The 22,180-nt window shown below is 40.8% G+C and overlaps 1 protein-coding gene across 1 annotated transcript in view; it reads right to left on the reverse strand.

The window, feature by feature from the left end:
• raptor (regulatory associated protein of MTOR complex 1) overlaps window positions 1-17,633 on the reverse strand; it is a 69,163-nt gene extending 51,530 nt beyond the window's left edge. The window contains exons 1-3 of the mRNA XM_068351721.1: window positions 17,363-17,633; window positions 11,867-11,969; window positions 1,909-2,150 (exon numbers count right to left, since the gene is read on the reverse strand). Of these exons, the coding sequence (XP_068207822.1) occupies window positions 1,909-2,150; window positions 11,867-11,969; window positions 17,363-17,503 (486 nt within the window). The 5' untranslated portion in view covers window positions 17,504-17,633. The remainder of the gene's footprint in view (window positions 1-1,908; window positions 2,151-11,866; window positions 11,970-17,362) is intronic.
• Between the last annotated feature and the right edge of the window lie 4,547 nt (window positions 17,634-22,180).

The following is a 22,180-nucleotide window of genomic DNA, read 5'->3' on the forward strand; positions in this document are numbered from 1 at the left end:
TTAACATGGCAATTGGAGTCCTGTAAGCAGTAGAGATTTTTTTCTGTTCCCAAAGAGAACACCATTTGTTTAAAAAATCCAATACCTACAAAGATGGTTATGGAAAGTCTTTTATAGCACTGTTTGGAAGGGTAGCGAGATGGAATGGTAATGTCCTTCCTCAAATAGTAAACAATTTTAATTTCTTCAAACATTGAATGGATATTTCCTTGAATTTATCCATTCTCTTGTCTTATACAAGGCCACATAAAGGACTGATAATGGAAACAAAAAATCTACAGATAAGGGATTTGACACTCTTTTAGCATGAATTCCCAGCGCGATTCAGGATGAGTAGGTTTTTGATGTAGTGTCATCGATTTTTTTTCAAGGTCATACTGAATCCATCATCCAGGCTTTCATGATATTAAATTCTCAGGGAATATCCATAATATGATTAAAGAGAAGAGACATTACCCCATTGAAGACTCAAGAGGGCATGGAGAGCCTGAAGCAGTGGAATCATAATAGAAATATGTTCATACAAGCAGCGAGAATTCCTGGAATGAGAGACACGGCAATGTTGTAAAGTAAACCATGGGTGATTGAAGGAAGAAACAAAATGCCAATTCATAAATAACTAAAGGAAAGGAGTCCGTTGACAAGGTGAAATGATTCTTCATAACACTCTTATCATAAAGGTATCAAGTCTAGTCTACAAATAGCCTACAATTATCTGTAGGTTTCCTGACCCCAATGATCTAACAAGACAAACCTGTGGAAGAATGCACAAGATCAGGTACTTCTTTCAACATATATGGAAAGAGTCAATGAAAACTATACAATACCAATAAGACCAACAGTTTTACAACTTTTCCTATAATGTCATAGTCTTGAACTAGAAAAGCATTCTGAGAGTGCAGACTTACGCCACGTTAACTTAATTCTCAAAACCAGTTTGCCTTTCCCGAATCAAATAAGACCGTAGGCATATTTGAAGTCTGAGTGACAACCATGTGTGAACTTGGAGTTAAGGTTAGGGTTAATTTGGTTCACCTTGATCTAAGACTTTCAAAATTGAATCACTTCCATGTTTCAACATTACAATTAATCCCCGAAAGTTTCACTACTCTATGAGTAAAATTGTGGCCAAGAAGGTGTTCACAAACAAATTAAGAGAAACAGGGGCAGAACCATAACCTCATCTCAACTTCTTTGGCAGAGGTAATAAGTAGATTACACCAGGGTAATTACCAGTTGAGAAGGAATAACTGGATTTCTGCTTAACCATCTTTGAAATTTCAATTAATTACCAGTAAATGTATGGTACAGAATCAGATCAATATAATAATACTGATCTCCAAATCCAGGACCCCAAAAACACACTTGAACATTAACATATGTTGCCTAGATATTATGAGTTAAAATAAACAAACTTGACTCAAAGTTAAGGAAAAAAATCATGAACCGCATCTTTCCATTTGTTAGGAACACAGGAAAAGACTAACAACGAAGCTACACAGGATAGTCTTTCAAAACACTAAGGATGCATTGAACATATTAAAGTCTTGATATCTGTGATATCTTGATGGTGGTTTAGTTTCATCTCAAATAGTTTATTTCATAATCAATTAATCCACCAAACATTCAACTGGGCTCCACAAGGCACTAGAAGTATTGGAAGACCCAGGCCTACATGGCTGAGGACTCTGAAGCGTGAAGTAGGAGATGATGAATGAAGAAGTATAGATTTAAAAGCTCAAGATAGAGACAACTGGCGAAATCTAATCATGGCCTTTGCGTCATTAGGCGTAGGAGGAGATAAAGATGATGATTTGTTCAGGATAGCAAAAATATCAGAATACATATCCATCTGAAAATAAGTGAGAATTATCTTTCACAGAATAAATTACTAACGCTTATACTTACTTTGTTGAATACCCAAATTTCACCGTTAGCTGTAGGTTTTGGAACTCCATGTCCATTATAATGAAACAGTACCCGTTCTTCTTTCGCATTTCTTCGCAGAGACATACACAACTTCTTCACTTCCTCCACGGTAGGGTCCAAAGACTGTTTGTAACGAGCCCTGGGTTGCCATCGCTCGTAGGCTTTCTGTAAGCTGTTTCCTATGGCTTCGATGGCCTTTGAAGGCGGCATGGAAAGGGGATCTGAAAAATGGAAAACAGAAATCTTAGATATAATGAGAACAAGTTTGGCAAAATAGTCAAAATCACAAATTTTTAGTCTTTTGTATTTTTTTCTAACAGAAATCTTAGATACAATGAGAACATGTTTGGCAAACAGTTAAAATCACACATTTTAGTCTTTAGTATTTTTTCTAACTATACAAATTTGGGTCAATAAGGGTTATGGCTTCAGCAAAGCTGTTACAACCATTAAAAATCTAACAAGGTAGATATAACAACCCATCTGTCAGACAGACGCTCACTTTTGACACTTATAAATTGCCTTTAAAACTTATAATTTGTTCATACACTAATGCAAACCATTGTCTTTTGATAGGTAACTCATCTTTAGGAAGGAGAAAGTCCATAACCCTTTTACCCCCAGGCTATTTGGTACTTTCCAACCTTTAACCCCTAGGGGTTATTTTTTATTCAAGCACATTTTGCAGCATATATTTTTAAAATTGCTCTGACAGCCTTAATTTTTGTCATAGAGAGGTCAGGTTGGTCTCATTCTCTTGGAAAATGCCTGAAATTTCTCAGAAAATTATCAAAAAAATTAAAAAAATATTGTAAATAGCAGCTTTTTTGCAAGGACGTACCAGTACGTCCATGGGGGTAAAGGGATGTGTTTTGTGAAACGTACCAGTACTGTACGTCCTTTGGGGGTAAAAGGGTTAAGAACCAAAATCCCCCCTGTTTAAGTTCCCAGGAAATGTCAGAGCACCTGGTCCTGTACAAGGGCGAAGGTGATCAATCCTACCAACCTCCCAAAAGTCTGGATGTAGAGATATCCCATGCATTAGGCGAGTTCCACACCCAGAGGAAATTGTAATCTGTCACAGGAGAATTATTATCTTTGTATGAGATATGTTGACTGAATATATACGGATCTACAAGTTCTGGAAGGATGCAGGAGATACAGATGTTTTCAACTTAAAATGTTATTTTCCTTAGTAAAATAAATTTTTGAATATACTTACCCGATGATCATGTAGCTGTCAACTCTGTTGCCCGACAGAAATCTAAGGTCGGGATACGCCAGCGATCGCTATACAGGTGGGGGTGTACACAACAGCGCCATCTGTCGAGTAGGTACTCAGGTACTTCTTGTCAACAAGAACTCAATTTTCTCCTCGGTCCACTGGTTCTCTATGGGGAGGAAGGGAGGGTCCTTAAATTCATGATCATCGAGTAAGTATATTCAAAAATTTATTTTACTAAGGAAAATAACATTTTTCAATATTAATCTTACCCGATGATCATGTAGCTGATTCACACCCAGGGGGGTGGGTGGAGACCAGCATACATGTTAACATAGAAGCTAAGTATCCCGTATTTCATTTTAGCAGTTATTCAAAATAACAAACATAAAATAAATAAGTACCTGGTAAGGAAGTCGACTTGAACCATTACTCTGCCTTTTTTAAGTACGTCTTCCTTACTGAGCCTAGCGATCCTCTTAGGATGCTGAGCGACTCCTAGGTGCTGAAGTATGAAGGGCTGCAACCCATACTAAAGGACCTCATCACAACCTCTAATCTAGGCGCTTCTCAAGAAAGAATTTGACCACCCGCCAAATCAACCAGGATGCGGAAGGCTTCTTAGCCTTCCGTACAACCCAAAAACAACAATAAAAAGCATTCAAGAGAAAGATTAAAAAAGGTTATGGGATTATGGGAAAGTAGTGGCTGAGCCCTCACCTACTACTGCACTCGCAGCTACGAATGGTCCCAGGGTGTAGCAGTTCTCGTAAAGAGACTGGACATCTTTGAGGTAAAATGATGCGAACACTGACTTGCTTCTCCAATAGGTTGCATCCATAACACTCTGCAGAGAGCGGTTCTGTTTGAAGGCCACTGAAGTCGCGACAGCCCTGACTTCATGTGTCCTTACCTTCAGCAAAGCAAGGTCTTCTTCCTTCAGATGAGAATGGGCCTCTCTAATCAAAAGCCTGATGTAATAAGAAACAGTGTTCTTGGACATCGGTAAAGCAGGTTTCTTGACAGAACACCATAAAGCTTCTGATTGTCCTCGTAAAGGCTTCGTACGTCTTAAATAGTACTTAAGAGCTCTTACTGGGCAAAGTACTCTCTCTAGTTCGTTCCCCACCAAGTTGGACAGGCTTGGGATCTCGAACGACTTGGGCCAAGGACGAGAAGGAAGCTCGTTTTTAGCTAAAAAACCAAGCTGCAAGGAACATGTAGCCGTTTCAGATGTAAAACCTATGTTCCTGCTGAAGGCGTGAATCTCACTGACTCTTTTAGCTGTGGCCAAGCAAACAAGGAAAAGAGTCTTTAATGTGAGATCCTTAAAAGAGGCTGATTGAAGCGGTTCGAACCTTGCTGACATCAGGAACCTTAAAACCACGTCTAGGTTCCAGCCCGGTGTGGACAACCGACGTTCCTTAGAGGTCTCAAAAGACCTAAGGAGGTCCTGTAGATCTTTGTTGGTGGAAAGATCTAAGCCTCTGTGGCTGAAAACCGCTGCCAACATGCTTCTGTAGCCTTTGATCGTAGGAGCTGATAGGGATCTTACATTCCTTAGATGTAAAAGGAAGTCAGCTATCTGTGTTACAGAGGTACTGGTTGAGGAAACTGCATTCGCCTTGCACCAGCTTCGGAAGACTTCCCATTTTGACTGATAGACTCTGAGAGTGGATGTCCTCCTAGCTCTGGCAATCGCTCTGGCTGCCTCCTTCGAAAAGCCTCTAGCTCTTGAGAGTCTTTCGATAGTCTGAAGGCAGTCAGACGAAGAGCGTGGAGGCTTGGGTGTACCTTCTTTATGTGAGGCTGACGCAGAAGGTCCACTCTTAGAGGAAGAGTCCTGGGAACGTCCACTAGCCATTGCAGTACCTCGGTGAACCATTCTCTCGTGGGCCAGAGGGGAGCAACCAACGTCAACCGTGTCCCTTTGTGAGAGGCGAACTTCTGGAGTACCCTGTTGATGATCTTGAACGGAGGGAACGCATACAGGTCTAGATGGGACCAATCCATAAGAAAGGCATCCACGTGAACTGCTGCTGGGTCTGGAATCGGAGAACAATACATCGGGAGCCTCTTGGTCATCGAGGTAGCGAATAGATCTATGGTGGGCTGACCCCACAGGGCCCATAGTCTGCTGCAAACATTCTTGTGAAGGGTCCACTCTGTGGGGATGACCTGACCCTTCCGGCTGAGGCGATCTGCCATGACATTCATGTCGCCCTGAATGAACCTCGTTACCAGCGAAATCTTTCGATTTTTTGACCAAATGAGGAGGTCCCTTGCAATCTCGAACAACTTCCTCGAATGAGTCCCTCCTTGCTTGGAGATGTACGCCAAGACTGTGGTGTTGTCGGAGTTCACCTCCATCACCTTGCTTAGATGGAGGGACTTGAAGTTTATCAAGGCCAGATGAACTGCCAAAAGCTCCTTGCAGTTGATGTGAAGTGTTCTCTGCTCCTGATTCCACGTGCCCGAGCATTCCTGTCCGTCCAGTGTCGCACCCCAGCCCGTGTCCGATGCGTCCGAGAAGAGACGGTGGTCGGGGGTCTGAACAGCCAACGGTAGACCTTCCTTGAGAAGAATGCTGTCCTTCCACCACGTCAGAGTAGACCTCATCTCTTCGGAAATAGGCACTGAGATCGCCTCTAGCGTCATGTCCTTTTTCCAGTGAGCAGCCAGATGAAACTGAAGGGGGCGGAGGTGGAGTCTCCCTAACTCGATGAACTGGGCCAGCGATGAAAGTGCCCCTGTTAGGCTCATCCACTGCCTGACTGAACATCGGTTCCTTCCCAGCATGCTCTGGATGCATTCTAGGGCTTGACTGATCCTTGGGGCCGACGGAAAAGCCCGAAAAGCTCGACTCAATCTCCATACCGAGATAGACAATGGTTTGGGATGGGACGAGTTGGGACATCTCTATATTGACCAGGAGGCCCAATTCCTTGGTCAGATCCATAGTCCATCTGAGATTCTCCAGACAGCGACGACTTGACGGAGCTCTTAAAAGCCAGTCGTCCAAATAGAGGGAGGCTCTGATGTCTGCCAAGTGAAGGAATTTGGCAATATTCCTCATCAGTTTGGTAAACACAAGAGGTGCCGTGCTTAGGCCAAAGCACAGGGCTTGGAACTGGTACACTACCTTTCCAAAGACGAACCTTAGGAAAGGTTGGGAGTCTGGATGGACGGGGACATGAAAGTACGCGTCTTTCAGGTCTAACGAGACCATCCAGTCTTCCTTTCTGACCGCTGCTAGGACCGACTTCGTCGTCTCCATTGTGAACATCTGCTTGGTGACAAAAGCATTGAGAGCACTGACGTCCAGCACCGGTCTCCAACCTCCTGTCTTCTTAGCTACCAGGAAGAGACGGTTGTAGAAGCCCGTGGATTGATGGTCCCGGACTATGACTACCGCTCCCTTTTGTAGCAAGAGCGACACCTCTTGTTGCAACGCTAGCCTCTTGTCCTTCTCCTTGTAGTTGGGAGAGAGGTTGATGGGAGAAGTTGCTAGAGGGGGACTGCGGCAGAACGGAATCCTGTACCCCTCCCTTAGCAACCTCACAGACTGAGCGTCTGCACCTCTGTTCTCCCAGGCTTGCCAGAAGTTCTTGAGCCTGGCTCCCACTGCTGTCTGGAGAGGAAGGCAGTCAGAGTCTGCCTTTTGAGGACTTGGAACCCTTCTTCGATTTGCCACGGTGACTGTCAGCATGGGTACCACCTCTGCCGGAGGTTCTGCCACGAAAGGGCGGGATGAACCTAGATGCTGGTGTGTCCATTCTAGGTCTAGGCACGGAAGGTAAAGCTTTAGCCTTACGTGCGGAGGACGCCACCAGGTCATGTGTATCCTTCTGGATCAAAGAGGCAGCCATCCCCTTGATCAGCTCCTCCGGAAAGAGACACTTGGAAAGAGGAGCAAACAACAACTCCGACTTCTGGCAAGGAGTGATCCCAGCCGACAAGAAGGAGCAAAGATGTTCTCTCTTCTTAAGCACTCCCGACACATACGAAGCCGCAAGTTCACCAGATCCATCCCGAATGGCTTTGTCCATGCTAGACATGATAAGCATGGCAGAGTCCTTATCCGAAGGGGAAGTCTTTCTGCTTAACGCTCCCAAACACCAATCGAGGAAGTTGAAGATCTCGAAAGCACGAAAGACTCCCTTCAACAGATGATCCATGTCAGAAAAGGACCAGCAAATCTTAGATCGTCTCATAGCCAGCCTGCGGGGAGAGTCAACCAGACTTGAGAAGTCGCCCTGGGCAGAGGCAGGAACTCCCAAGCCGGGTTCCTCTCCCGTGGCAAACCAGACGCTAGATTTGGAAGCCAGCTTGGTAGGCGGAAAGATGAAAGAAGTCTTTCCCAGCTGCTTCTTGGACTGCAACCACTCTCCCATAACCCTCAAAGCTCTCTTGGATGAGCGTGCTAGGACCAGTTTGGTGAAGGCAGGAGCTGCTGACTGCATGCCCAGAGCAAACTCGGAGGGAGGAGAGCGAGGGGTTGCAGACACAAACTGCTCCGGATACAAGTCCCTGAACGAGGCAAGGACTTTCCGAAAGTCTAAGGAGGGAGGCGTAGACCTGGGTTCTTCTAAGTCGGAGTGCGGATCGTCCAAATGCGCAGCTTCGTCATCGGATACTCCATCATCCGAAAGCTGAGTAGGAGGTGGCAAAGGTGGAGCTGAAAGCTGAACGGCTGAATCCGGCAGCACGGGTGCATGCGTAGCTGCTGCGGATCCAACATCATGCCGCTGCTGGTCAGTGTGCGAGCTGGCAACAACAAAGGCAGAGTGCTGATGCGTGGGAGGGACTGCCGTGGGTTGCGGAGCATGCCGCATGGGTTGCGGAGTATGCCGCATGGGTTGCGGAGCCTGCCGCACTGCGTCAAAACACGGCAGCTCGACAGCACCTTCCCACTGCTGATGCGGAAGCTCACGCATGTTAACGGATGGTGCAGCAAGAACATGCGTCTGGCAGGGTGGACTGCGCATCGGTGGAGGAGCTCTCAGAGGTGGAGTGTGGGAGCGGGCAGCCGCAGTATCTGCTGAGCGCACAACCGTGGCAGGTTGTAGGTTAACTGGTGCATTGTCAACCTTCTCAGCATGATACTCCTGCATAAAGGAAGCAAGCTGAGCCTGCATAGCCTGCAGCATGGACCACTTAGGATCAACCGTGGTTGGTGCGGCAACAGACGGAGTAGTTGCCTGGTGCGGAACCACTCTACCCCTCTTGGGAGGTGTGCAGTCTTCGGAGGACTGCGGTGAGTCCGAACTGACCCAGTGGCTACACCTGGGCCGTTGGACTCGCTCGGAAGGGACCTTACGCTTGAGAGGTCGCGAGACCTTGGTCCAACGTTTCTTCCTCGAAACTTCTTCCACAGACGAGGAATGTAAGGGCTCATTCGTCTGTTTGTGGATGGGACGATCTCTGGCAGATACGTCCGCAACCACTGAGGGTACATCCGTACGCTGATCAAGGCCTGCCGCACCCTTTGGTCCTTCGACATTGCTTCTCCCCTGGGCTTGGGAGCTTGCAAGAGGTCCCGGACTGGGAGAACGACTGGCACGAACGGATGTACCCTCATGCGCAACACTGACACTGACACTTTTCACTTCACTTGCACGCACAACACATCCCACTGCACTTTGCGCTTTCAACTCTTTGACATCTGCCAAGAGTTGATTACGGTCATTAGCTAATGACTCCACTCTGTCACCAAGAGCCTGAATGGCACGCATCATATCCGCCATGGAGGGTTGAGCACTAGTAGCAGGGTCGGGAGTCACCACTACAGGGGAAGGAATAGGTTGAGGGGCATGGGGAGAGGAAAAATCAAAAGAGCGAGAAGAACTCCTCCTGATCCTATCCTTCTCTAGCCTACGTGCATTTTTAAGGAATTCGTTAAAATCGAATTCCGAAAGCCCAGCGCATTCCTCACATCGATCTTCCAATTGACAGGATTTACCCCTACAATTGGAACAAACGGTGTGAGGATCAATAGAGGCCTTCGGAAGACGCCTAGAACAAGCCCTAACGCTACACTGCCTGTATTTAGGGACTTGAGACTAGTCAGACATCTTGAATTGTAGAAGTAGTCAAGGGGGAATTCCAAAAACTGGCAAAGTTCGTAAACAACTAATCCAAAATAAATCAAAAAGCTAGATAAGCTAATGATAAATGATCCTGAATAGCGAAGGCTAAAATCTAGAGCGAATACATCACCAAAATCGTGAAAAACAACTCCAGAAACAACAGCGTATCCAAGTAGGTCTTGCTGGTGGCACGACAGAGGAAAAATTGAGTTCTTGTTGACAAGAAGTACCTGAGTACCTACTCGACAGATGGCGCTGTTGTGTACACCCCCACCTGTATAGCGATCGCTGGCGTATCCCGACCTTAGATTTCTGTCGGGCAACAGAGTTGACAGCTACATGATCATCGGGTAAGATTAATATTGAAAAAATTTAATTGGTTCCAAGAAGCTGTTTGTATGTCTAATTTTTTTGAAATTTGGCCTAGGGTAGACCTAACCTGAATTCCATGCCTATGATTTCCAGCTACAAAAGTCAATAAATAGTCAGGTTTCATATGAAATAGATATCAGGTTTTTACAAATGTTGTTTTGCTTACTGTTTTAAATGATATAATATAGTTTTATTACAATACTTCTTTATCTTATCTGTTATTTTCAGCTGGATTTTTGCTTGTGTATCTGAATGTTTTCAAGTTAAGGACCTTCTCTACTTCTTAACATATCTTATAAAAAAAGAAAGGTGCTAGGTCATGAAGCATACCTGCATCTGACATCTGATTGAGCTCATGACAGCCATGATAACTCCATCTCCAAAAAACGAGGAACAAAGAAGAGTAGAAAGACAGTCATCCTATCTTTTATTCTAGCATTATGTTGAAACCGCTATCTCAAACGAGATGATTCTTCTATAACAAGGGAGCTAGGCTGGCTAAACATGTTGAACAGCCACCGAAAGAATCAAAGGTATCAAGGATCTGTGGGTAAATTCCCGTCAGGAGTAGGAGATGAAGGTTGTCTAATGTTTCATGACTCCAGCCTTCAAGATCTGCTGCACTGAGAGGTTCCTCCTGAAAGATAAAGCAGAGTCGATACCCATGATATCAAGGGTCCTTGTCCATGATGGCCCTTCAATCAACATGGTTTAAGGATTGGCACGTTTGATGGTTTCATCAAGCCAAAACAAAAACAGTGCTCTTGGATATCTTTCCCTTAGTTCTGCCAGTCTTAATAAAGTCACTGATGCTCAGAAATGAAGTACATAGTCCTCTTAAGGTAGTGCTACAGAGCCCTTACAGGGCAGAGAAGCAAGTCATCCTGATTCCCTTTTGAAGCAAATGTACAGCTGACTGACAGGCAGGTGGGGCTTGCACACCTTTCGCCGTTAGTTATAACTGCCTTGTAACGGCGGTTTCAGCTTTGTTAAAGTTTGTTTTTGTGTAGAAACTAATTCCTGATAAAATTCTCTGAAAATGCAAAATTTAACAATTAATTAGCTCTTTCATTAAACAAATAAGAATACTTATTCAGGGAGCTTTTTCAAAGTGGAAAAGGATTTCGAGAGGACTTTGCCAATGTCGAGCTGGAAGTACTGTCTAGGACAAAGACAGTTTAGCCACCTTTTTGAGCTTGCTAATGCGATCACCTGATAGAAGACTCATTACTGCTATGTGTATCAATCTCTGCTTGGGTGTGAAATAAAACTTTTTTCAATTATCTTGAACCCCAGATTGCAACAAAAGGAGAGCAGACAATCTCAATCCTATACAAACTTACTTCTCCAGGATCGTGATACATACTCCCAGGGGAAAAGCTATGGGCATATACTCAGAAGCTACAGCAGCCAGTAAACTTAATGGGAAGAGAAAATTGCTATACTGTACATATACAGTACTATACTGTACAATAGTTTTTTTGGCATCATCTTGGGCATTGCCAAGGAAGATGCCAGACAATCATCGGCCTTCCTTTTACTCATCAAAGCAAATACGTCCCACAGAACGGGAGGCCCAGATCTACACTCGGCACATGGGGGTTGCCTGTGATCAATCATGACCCCTACAAGAAGCACAGTGTGGATGTACAGTATAGCCAGTTTAGCCAAAAATATATTAGATCTTCCGTAATGATGAGAGTGAAGCAAACAATCAATAATTCTAATTGAAGACGAAAGAGAAGACCGACAGAAAAGAGAGTTACTCAATTACCACCTGTCGTTAAATAACTCATTAACGAATTCAGTTTCCAGCTCTTCTGATGATCATTTAATAAGAGTATGGTCTAATTGGCTACCTTCCAGCTAGCTTTGCCAAAAGATATATCCATATATAAATAACGGATGGTTTGTACTTTCGGTAGCCAACCAACAGTAACTATCTACACCACATTATAAATAATAACAGCCAAGTTCCAGTGTCGCTGGATCATATCCCTATTAAACGACTTTGGCTTGTGAAGTTAGGAAAAATATAAATTATATATAAAAAAGAAAATAAACTTTAAAAGATGAACGGTTTTTACACAACACCCATAAGACCCAGTCTGTAACTGAAATAACTCCGAAAACTTTGAAATGAGTAATGTTCATAAATTGCGAAGGCAAATCTTAATGTCTTTTTTTATTTCTAATCCCTGAACAAAAGTTTTCACTATTCACTATTCAATAATTTTACTCTCAAACACCTTACCTGTCCATGCTTCCAAACGCGCACAAGGCTGGATCTTCACGATGTCAGGTGGATCCACAGGGATGTTGAGGCACAACACCAGAGCCACGCTCACCGTCTTCATCTGTTGATCAAGTAAATAAGAATAACTGATGAAAACTTCAACTGCAGGTAATATGATGTACAAAGCTTATATGTATAAGACAAAATATAACAACTAAATTAATAGCTATCATGTAATGGTACTAAACAGTTTACTAGAAATTACTAAAACTTGATATCTAAATGAAAGCCAGTTGACAGAATGAGCTTTCTTATATTCTGTTTGGTTAATCATTATGAAACTGAACTTCGCTCCTCTATCAATACTCCAAGACTTCAAGCTGCTCCACTCATATTGGAGGAGTAATTAACAATTTTTCGTTGAATAATTAGTAGCTCCACTTTGCTATCAATTCTCATAAATTCATAGTCACAGCTTTCCATATCCTCTGTTTGGATTACCATTCCCATATCTGGGTTCATATTTACGATACTATTTCCTTTCCTGAAACGACATAGCCCAAAGATATTCACAATATCCCAAATATCAAAAATAATTTGTACTTTTCCTAACTAAACAAACCTAAGTCCTCAGGACCATGTTCCCAGTGAAGCCGGAACTCTGCTATTAAAACAAGGTGTCAGTTGTTACTGGCAGGTGGGGCCCTTTTGTAACTTTGGTCATGAATGAAAGTGTTGACGATCGTCCTTGCCACCAAGTGCTCTATCAAACTCTTTGGAAAGCTTGCAAAGTAGAAGTTCTGCCAGCATTCTCAGTGGGTTGAAAAGCTAGTGTGTTCCTCCCTACTGGGGACAGTAGAATCTTGGAGGAGAGCAGTACAGTATTAACAAAACAAATGGAGTTCATTATGCAAATACTACGATAGAATGCCACATATTCATGTTGCCACCTAACCTAAAGGTATGGGGATCACTGTGAATTAACCAGTTAGCTTTAAGAATCATAGGGACGATTGCTGGGGAGGCGGCTTTGTGGAACTAGCCATACTGTGGACGAAGGAGGTCTTGGAAGGCAATGTTTACGTCAATCTGAAAGGCTGTGGAGGAACAGTTACTTTAACTCTGCTACTGTGCTGTACTACGATCTTTAGCTTGGGAGCCCCCGTAATTATCATACTAAGATATTCCCTGATATTTTCACCTCTACCTGGGAGTCCTAAAGAAATTTCTCTGGTATATCTTAATCTACAGACCAAGACCAGAGGAAGGAAGTTTGCCCCAGTGCTGAAGTGATGACCTGTAGGAGGGTAGAAATGGAGTAATTGCAGACCTGTTAGTAAAAATATTGGCAATTTCAAATATTTAAAAGAGAGTAGCATGAGCACGTGGGTAGTGGTAGTCAGCTCAAAGCACAAGGCTTTGCACTGGTAGCTACTTTCCCTAAAAATATAGCAGAGGAAGATCCCTCTAGGACAGACAATGTATTTGCGTGGGGGGAGGGGGGTTCCAAGGTCTACGAGAACAGAGCGGTCTTCATTCTTATGACGGACCGTATGCTGCTATACATGCCCGTCATGAAAGGAGTCTGGGAAGTAAAAAGGGAGACCGATGATCGGTCTCCAGTTCCTTGTCGACTATTCCAATTGTAAGAGTAGACTGCAGGAGTCCAAAAACCTTCTGGGCAGCTCTTTTGTCCCCTCCGTTCCAGTCAGTAGCGGGTAAGTTCTGGTATATCACGGGTGACACCAGCATGCAGATTTGGAACAGTTGTCTGCAAGTAGCTAAACATCCTGACCGACATATCCCTAATAAACCGAAACACAATTTCAAAATTTTTAAAAAGCATGTCGTTATATGACCATGAAGTACTATACAGTATAGTAGACTGCTTCAAAGTCATGTTTCAAGAAATGGGATTATTGGCTCAAAGGCTAAAATAGTTCTCCCATTATTATCTTTTTTCTATTCATTTTTACCTCCAGCAACAAAGTTGGAAGGAAGTTATGTTTTAACCCGTTTGTGAGTTTGTGTGTGTTTGTTAGTGAATACCTTCATGGTCACAATCTTAATCGTAAAGTAATAAAACTTGCAGGGATTAACCATTATGTAAAAAGCTGGAAATTATTAAATTTTGGAAGGTTAAAGTCATGGTCATGCAAAATTTCCAATACATGCAATCAGCCAAAGTTTGGACATCATTGTCACAGACTTCAAACTTGGTTTATATTTGGGTGTATGAAAATCCACGAAAATTAATACACGTTAGGGTCAAAGGTTAAGGTCGAACAAAAGTTCGAGAAATAAGTTTCCATGGCAGAGGTCTCCGCTCTACTAAATGCCCCTCAAGTTTATTTCTGTTATTCAAGCATTTTTACAGTCTATTTCAGTCTAACTCCTTATATACTTCCTTATCTCTTGTATTAGCCTAATTTCATTTGCTCCCATAGGCAAAAAGGTCTCTCGCATTCTACCCTGTTTCCTGTTATACAAAATGAGAAGTATGAACCAACAGCAATGGTCAGAAAAGATCAAAACAACACACAAGTAGTTGGAAAAATACAGAATATGATTCATGTGTTCAGCAAGAAATAAGTATCACACAAACCTCTAATAGGCTGTATTGGAATTTCAACCTCAACCCAAAGTAATGCATCCTGATCCGACCTAATCTAGCTTAGTGAATACACGCTTAGATCTACTTACTTACGAACACTCCGCATAACTCACAAGATAGTTTATTGACAACTCTGAAATGTTGTGATAGTCGACCGTTCTGCAAATAACCTGTGGTTAGTTCTTAGAACAGCAGGTGCACCTCGTAACTAGTCAAACCAGAGGTAATGGGGGTTTAGGAAAAGTTAGCCACCTACCACAGATAGTATGCGGGGATACCTTAGGTTAGGATATACTGCATCTTTGATTTATTAAAATAGGATTGAACTTCTCTTTAGTTTATATTTGAGACATCCATTGTCTGCCGATCTACAAGCACTCCCTTGTATCGCATCATTACCAAACTTGTACATTCTTATTAGGGATTTAATTTCTCATCCTATTGTGACTACTCAATCAATCCCTCCAAAGCCTAAGGTTAACCAATCTTCTATAGAACAATGTACATACCCTGGAGTTTGTCCGTGTTAAGGCTTAGACAAGCTGGCCCACAATAGTAGGCAGCTGGACGATCTACCTCAATTAAACCTAATATATTACTGTAGTAAGTTAAGTAGGGCGTACACGACTGACAAGCTGATTTCATGGCGACTGGCAAGAACAGGTCAGTCTTTAACGTAAATGGGGGCTACTGATGCCAGTCCTGACCAGCCTGGCCTGTCCCCATCATCCTTTAGCATGTTTAAATGACTGGCCCATTGCACTAGCCTACTATGTGCTTAATGTGAGGGAAAGGACTGCAAAAAGCATCATATATTGCTTGACATACCTCAGATATGATGCATCCTACCGCTTGTGCTCATATTCCTCTTATAAACTTATGAGCTTCCAATGATTGGCTTGTTCTTAAGATCGTAAATGTTGCTATTATCCTTTTTTCTTTAGGAATAGACTTCATTTCTGTATCGTTCTTTGTTATTTTTGGAGACACAAGGGATAAAAAGTCACCAAAGGAATCATGTCATTCTTAAATAATTGCTATAATTTTCTGGATTATTTTATTCAAGTTATTTTTAAAAAAAGTCATGTGATAAAACCCTTCTCTCTTTCCCAACCGAGGCTTCGCCCAGACCTCAAAAACCGATTCTATGTTCGCATTCATGAGTACTATTATCATTATTACACTTATCTTGGTGCCATGATTTAACATGATCTAAGTCAGATCACGGAATCACCATCCCTCTATTCAACTGTTTCGTAGTACAATGAAAAGTGGAGAGAAAAGCTGTGACTTTTCTTCTCATATGCCTAAGCCAACCTGTGTCCGTTGATCTACAATACAGTACGACACCTCAACTGTATTAGGTCATTACCAAACCTGTACGTACGATGTGATTTAATTTCTTATCCAGTTACGAATAGTCAATCCCTCCTATGCTTAAGTTTAAAATGAGGTTAACCAAACCTCCCCTACAGTACGATTACTAACCCTGGAATTTGTTTGTGATAAGGCTTAGCTAAGCTAACCCACAATAATAGGCAACAACAAGATCTACCGCAGTTAACCCTAAAATAGCAGTAAGTTAAGCTGGCTATACACGAACGTAACTGGCATGTTGATTTCATACACTAATACGAATAGGTCAGTCGTTACCATGTACGGGGGATTGTGTATCGGCATTCTTAGAAACACACGCATTTGATTTCTCGCCTCGAAGCAGTGGCAGCCACCGTCGAATGTAAATTGACCAGGTCATGGCCTTTTACATATTTATTAGTTCATGTTTATCAGCGCTTTCAAAATTCAGGTATACATTGATCAAGTCCTCTTTGTGTTTGTGGAATAACCCAAGTGGACTGGACTGTCCTCTAGTACGGCAAGACATTTCTCGCCTCTAGTGCGGCAAGACATTTCTCGCCTCTAGTGCGGCAAGACATTTCTCGCCTCTAGTGCGGCAAGACATTTCTCGCCTCTAGTGCGGCAAGACATTTCTCGCCTCTAGTGCGGCAAGACATTTCTCGCCTCTAGTGCGGCAAGACATTTCTCGCCTCTAGTGCGGCAAGACATTTCTCGCCTCTAGTGCGGCAAGACATTTCTCGCCTCTAGTGCGGCAAGACATTTCTCGCCTCTAGTACGGCAAGACATTTCTCGCCTCTAGTACGGCAAGACATTTCTCGCCTCGAAGCAGTGGCAGCCACCATCAACTGTAAAAAGACAATGCCACAGCCTTTTACATATTTGTTAGACGTTCATATTCATTGACGCTCTCAAAATACAGGTACACATTGATCAAGTCCTCTGTGTGTTTGTGGAATAACCCAAGTGGACTGAAATGTCCTCTGGTACGGCAAGACAAAACCGATACCCGTAGCTTTGTGTATAGCCAAATTTAAGCTACGGGTAGTTTGTAGCGCTACGGCCAGGCGTCCTAATTTGCTTATTATCGCTCAGACTGTTATCTTGTATGGAATAAAAACGTTTGGAAATGGTCTACGGATCTTAAATATGTTGTGTAAGGGTGGGTCCGGGGGTGCGCAGCCCCCCTGGGTAAGGATACGGCTTTTAGCATAGGTTAGGTGGGTTTTTTTAAGTTAGCTTCTCCCGCCAAAATAGTTTTTAGAACGACGGCCACAGTTCAGAATATTCCAGTTTTCTACGGGATCTGGCCGTCACCCTACAAACGCTCCCATTGATCAAGTCCTCTGTGTGTTTGTGGAATAACCCAAGTGGACTGAAATGTCCTCTTAAACGGCAAGACAAAACCGATACCAGTAGCTTTGTGTATGGCCAAATTTAAGCTACTATAAAACATAGTTATACCTAACCAAACCCACCACAGTAAATAATGAGATTATTAACATCTGATTTCGGATAAAGATACGCAAAAACAGGATACTCACCCTTTCCTTGAGCCTCCATGAATGGGCGGGTGTATTGGGGGCCGAAATAACTTCCAAATGCCTCGCTTCTGAGAGGACTGTTAGCGATTCTTCCTCCTCCTCTTCGTCTGCACAGACGTTTGAAGTTCCAACTTCTACCATATTGCTCGCTCAAACGATGGCAAATCACAGTAAATCACTTTGGATTCCCAATCCAATCCATAAAAAGAACGAAAGTCGTCTTTATGCGTAGCTCGACACGGCACTACTGTGTTTACATCGGTCTTCTTCTTCTTCTATATTGGAGGCAAAAGGAATTGGCAATTGGTATTTTAAATTGCTAGTTAATGTTTTAAATTGCTAATTAATATTCTAAATTGACAATTGATATTTTAGATTGACAATTGATATTTTAAATTGGTAATTTACATTCTAAATTGACAATTGATATTTCAAATTGACGAAGACAAAAGGAATTGGCAATTGAGATTTTAAATTGCTAGTTAATGTTTTAAATTGCTAATTAATATTCTAAATTAACAATTAATATTTTAAATTGATAATTGATATTTTAAATTGATAATTGATATTTTAAATTAGTAATTTATATTCTAAATTGACAATTGATATTTCAAATTGACGAAGACAAAAGAAATTGGCAAATGGCAATTGATATTTTAAATTGCCAGTTAATATTCTAAATTGCTAATTAATATTCTAAATTAACAATTGATATTTCAAATTGACAATTGATATTTTAAATTGGCAATTTACATTCTAAATTGACAATTGATATTTCAAATTGACCATTAATCTTCTACATTCAAGTTGATCAGATGTTTTTAAATTGCCAATTAATGTTTTAAATTGATAATTAATATTCTAAATTAACAATTGATATTTTAAATTGATAATTGATATTTTAAATTGTTAATTTATATTCTAAATTGATAATTGATATTTCAAATTGACTATTAATATTTTACATTAAAGTTGATCAGATGTTTTCAAATTGCCAATTGATATTTTAAATTGCTAATTAATATTCTAAATTAACAATTGATATTTTAGATTGACAATTGATATTTTAAATTGGTAATTTACATTTTAAATTGAGAATTGATATTTCAAATTGACGAAGACAAAAGAAATTGGCAAATGGCAATTGATATTTTAAATTGCTAGTTAATGTTTTAAATTACTAATTAATATTTTAAATTGACAATTGATATTTTAAATTGGTAATTTACATTCTAAATTGACAATTTACATTCTAAATTGACAATTGATATTTCAAAATGCCCACTAATATTTCACATTTAAGTAAATCAGAACATTCTCTATTAAAAATTAGCACCACCACTATATTAAATGGCTGCAATATTGGAATATACTATACACCTGCATACTTCTCGTGAAATTTACGCATCAAAGTTCTTATCAGAGACAAGTTCTTGTTCTTGTTCTTGTTTAAGGTGCCCTTTATTTTGATGAACTAATCATAGATATGCATAGAGAACTGATTGGTTAGCAGTCACTTATTTTGGTGCAATGTACTTAAACAATATAAACGCCATCATTGTAAAAGACAGAATTAGCTTTTTCTTTTTTTCACAGTGGTGGCATTCTATTTATACAAGTTTTATTTAGCTTTTATTATAAAGAAAATAAAATAATCATAATTTATTCATTGCTTTAACTGTCTTCTTATCTTATATAGAGTCAGAGAGTTGTTATATAATATTGTGTTCTCAATTTATAGAGTATTTATATCAATAAACTACTAAGCATACTTAAAATTTAAGTCTATTCTCCAAAATTTAGCTAAATTTTGGTTATTAATTATAATAAATTGGTGGTGATATGCTTCAAAATCAAGTTTATCAACCATTAGCTTTTCACTATTTTTTTAGACTATCATCACATTTTATTATTATTATTATTATTATTATTATTATTATTATTATTATTATTATTATTATTATTATTATTATTATTATTATTACCAGCCAAGCAACAACCCTAGTTGGAAAAGCAAAATGCTATTAGCCCAAGGGCTCCAATAGGGAAAAATAGCCTAGTGAGGAAAGGAAATAAGGAAATAAGTAAATTAATTGCACATAATCACGAGAAACGTAACGTTCTTTCTTATGCAATTAGATAAATATTAAACATAATGTCATGACAGTGTTGTATGGTACCTTTAATATAACCGCCCCACACCCCAGCACACACACACACACACACACACACACACACACACACACACACACACACACACACACACACAAACAAACAATACACACACACAAACAGATTATTGTAGGCCTACATGTCTGAAATTTAAATAAACGATAGCATGAACAAGATGTTAAAACCATAAAACGAAAGAATTGTTTAAAATTGAGTCGTAGAGAGACAGGTGTTACGCTCAGTTCTTTCTCACCTCCCCCCCTCCCACACACACACACACACACACACACACACACACACACACACGCACAATCGATCGGTTGATCGATCAGGAAGGAATATAGAGGCGTTGAGTACACAATCATACGTAAACATAGATGGCAGATGTCTTTTGAAAGAAAATGGTCAGGAGATCTTTGCATGGCGTAAATGATGGGAGTCAACTCATTGTTCCGTGCGTTCTGATATAGTATATTTTCTGGTTTTTTCGACATTATTTACGCAATGTTTTGTGATTCGCGGAGAAATCATAATAGCATACGCTATTTTCCTTGTAGGTTGGCCAAGGGACCAGTCACCCGTTAAGATACTACTGCTAGAGAGTTATGCATGATAGCAGCGTACGCTATTTTCCTTGTAGGTTGGCTAGGGGACCAGCCACCCGTTGAAATACTACCGCTAGAGAGTTATGGGGGTTCTTTGACTGGCCAGATAGTACTACATTGGATCCTTCTCTCTGGTTACGGTTTCCTTTCCCTTTGCCTACATATAGACCGAATAATCTGGCCTATTCTTTACAGATTCCCCTTTGTCCTCATACATCTGATAACACTGTGATTACCAAACAATTCTTCTTCACACAAGGGGTTGACTACTGCACTGCAATTGTTCAGTGGCCACTTTCCTGCTGGTAAGGGTAGAAGAAACTCTAGCTATGGTAAGCAGCTCTTCTAGGAGAAGGACACTCCAAAATTAAACCATTGTTCTCTAGTCTTGAGTAGTGCCATAGCATCTGTACCATGGTCTTCCACTGTCTTGGGTTAGAGTTCTCTTGCTTGAGGGTACATTGTCTTGGGCACACTATTCTATCCAATTGCTCTCCCTATTTTGCTAAAGTTTGTATATGAAATATTTATTTTAATGTTGTTACTGTTCTTAGAATATTTAATTTTTCCTTGTTTCCTTTCCTCACGGGGCTATTTTCCCTGTTGGACCCCCTGAGCTTATAGCGTCCCACTTTTCCAACTGGGGTTGTAGCTTAGGAAGTATTAATAACAACAACAATAATAATAATAATAATAATAATAGTAATAATGGGACCCCTGGGCTTATAGCATCCTGCTTTTCTAATTGTGGCTGTAGATTGGCAAATAATAATAATAATAATAATAATAATAATAATATTTTCACGATACAAATAAAAAGTAATAATTTACCAATAAAATATAATTATGAATTTCTAAAGTTTTCAAGTAAGATATAAAGTTGTTAATGATTGTTTTTTTTTTAATTTCATAGATGCAATTAAATTTAGTTTTCTCGTCCATAGACTTCCAAATTCATTTTCAGACGATTGATTTTATTCAACCAAACCAGGAAATAACACATCTATATAACGTCAATCTCTATCCACCCACGTAATGTATAATGACCAAACTAGAAAAACCATCACACCATATCACTAATGAACCGATGCACTCGCTTCGAACTCTGGGAATATCTATGCACTATCACTCGAGCTAGAGGACTGGCTGTAACATCACCGGGCCACAGTAACAGATATTTCACAGTTCAGCCATCTGAATAAGAATGCCAGGATGTGTAGACAGTCTTCCATGCGTAGTTGCAATGTGTAGGATTCGTCAGCTGAATCCTTTAACACTTGGGTGACCAAAAAATGATTTCGTATAAGGTAGAAGAAATATATTATTTGTCTTTCAGGGATATCAAGGCAAGAGATGTATTAAACAAATGCTAAGCATGTTTTCTCGTTCTCTCTCTCTCTCTCTCTCTCTCTCTCTCTCTCTCTCTCTCTCTCTCTCTCTCTCTCTCTCTCTCTCTCTCTCTCTCTCTATTTATGAGTAATGGTTACTCTTACAATTTCTCCTCTCTCTCTCTCTCTCTCTCTCTCTCTCTCTCTCTCTCTCTCTCTCTCTCTCTCTCTCTCTCTCTCTCTCTCTCTCTCATTTGTGAGTAATGCCTATTCTTACAAATTCTCCTCTCTATCTCTCTCTCTCTCTCTCTCTCTCTCTCTCTCCGTATGAATTACATGGGCATAACTTAATTAATATAAAGATAAACACAATAGTATTATTACTATGTACTCAAATGTCTGACGCTAATGGGCGCAATAAATTGATTAAAACAATGCAAAATCCCCCCCCCCTCTCTCTCTCTCTCTCTCTCTCTCTCTCTCTCTCTCTCTCTCTCTCTCTCTCTCTCTCTCTCTCTCTTACATTACGCCTGTTTATATAACTCCTGAACGAAGGAACCTTGATCATGATCACAAAAAAACATCTTTAATATTCCACTCAGATCACGGGCGATCTCCACTCTCAATGTTAAAGAAGTAAACACTACAATTGCTCTTATTATTATTATTATTATTATTATTATTATTATTATTATTATTATTATTATTATTAT

The sequence above is a fragment of the Palaemon carinicauda genome, chromosome 28 (assembly GCF_036898095.1).
Source record: "Palaemon carinicauda isolate YSFRI2023 chromosome 28, ASM3689809v2, whole genome shotgun sequence".
NCBI lineage: Eukaryota > Metazoa > Arthropoda > Malacostraca > Decapoda > Palaemonidae > Palaemon > Palaemon carinicauda.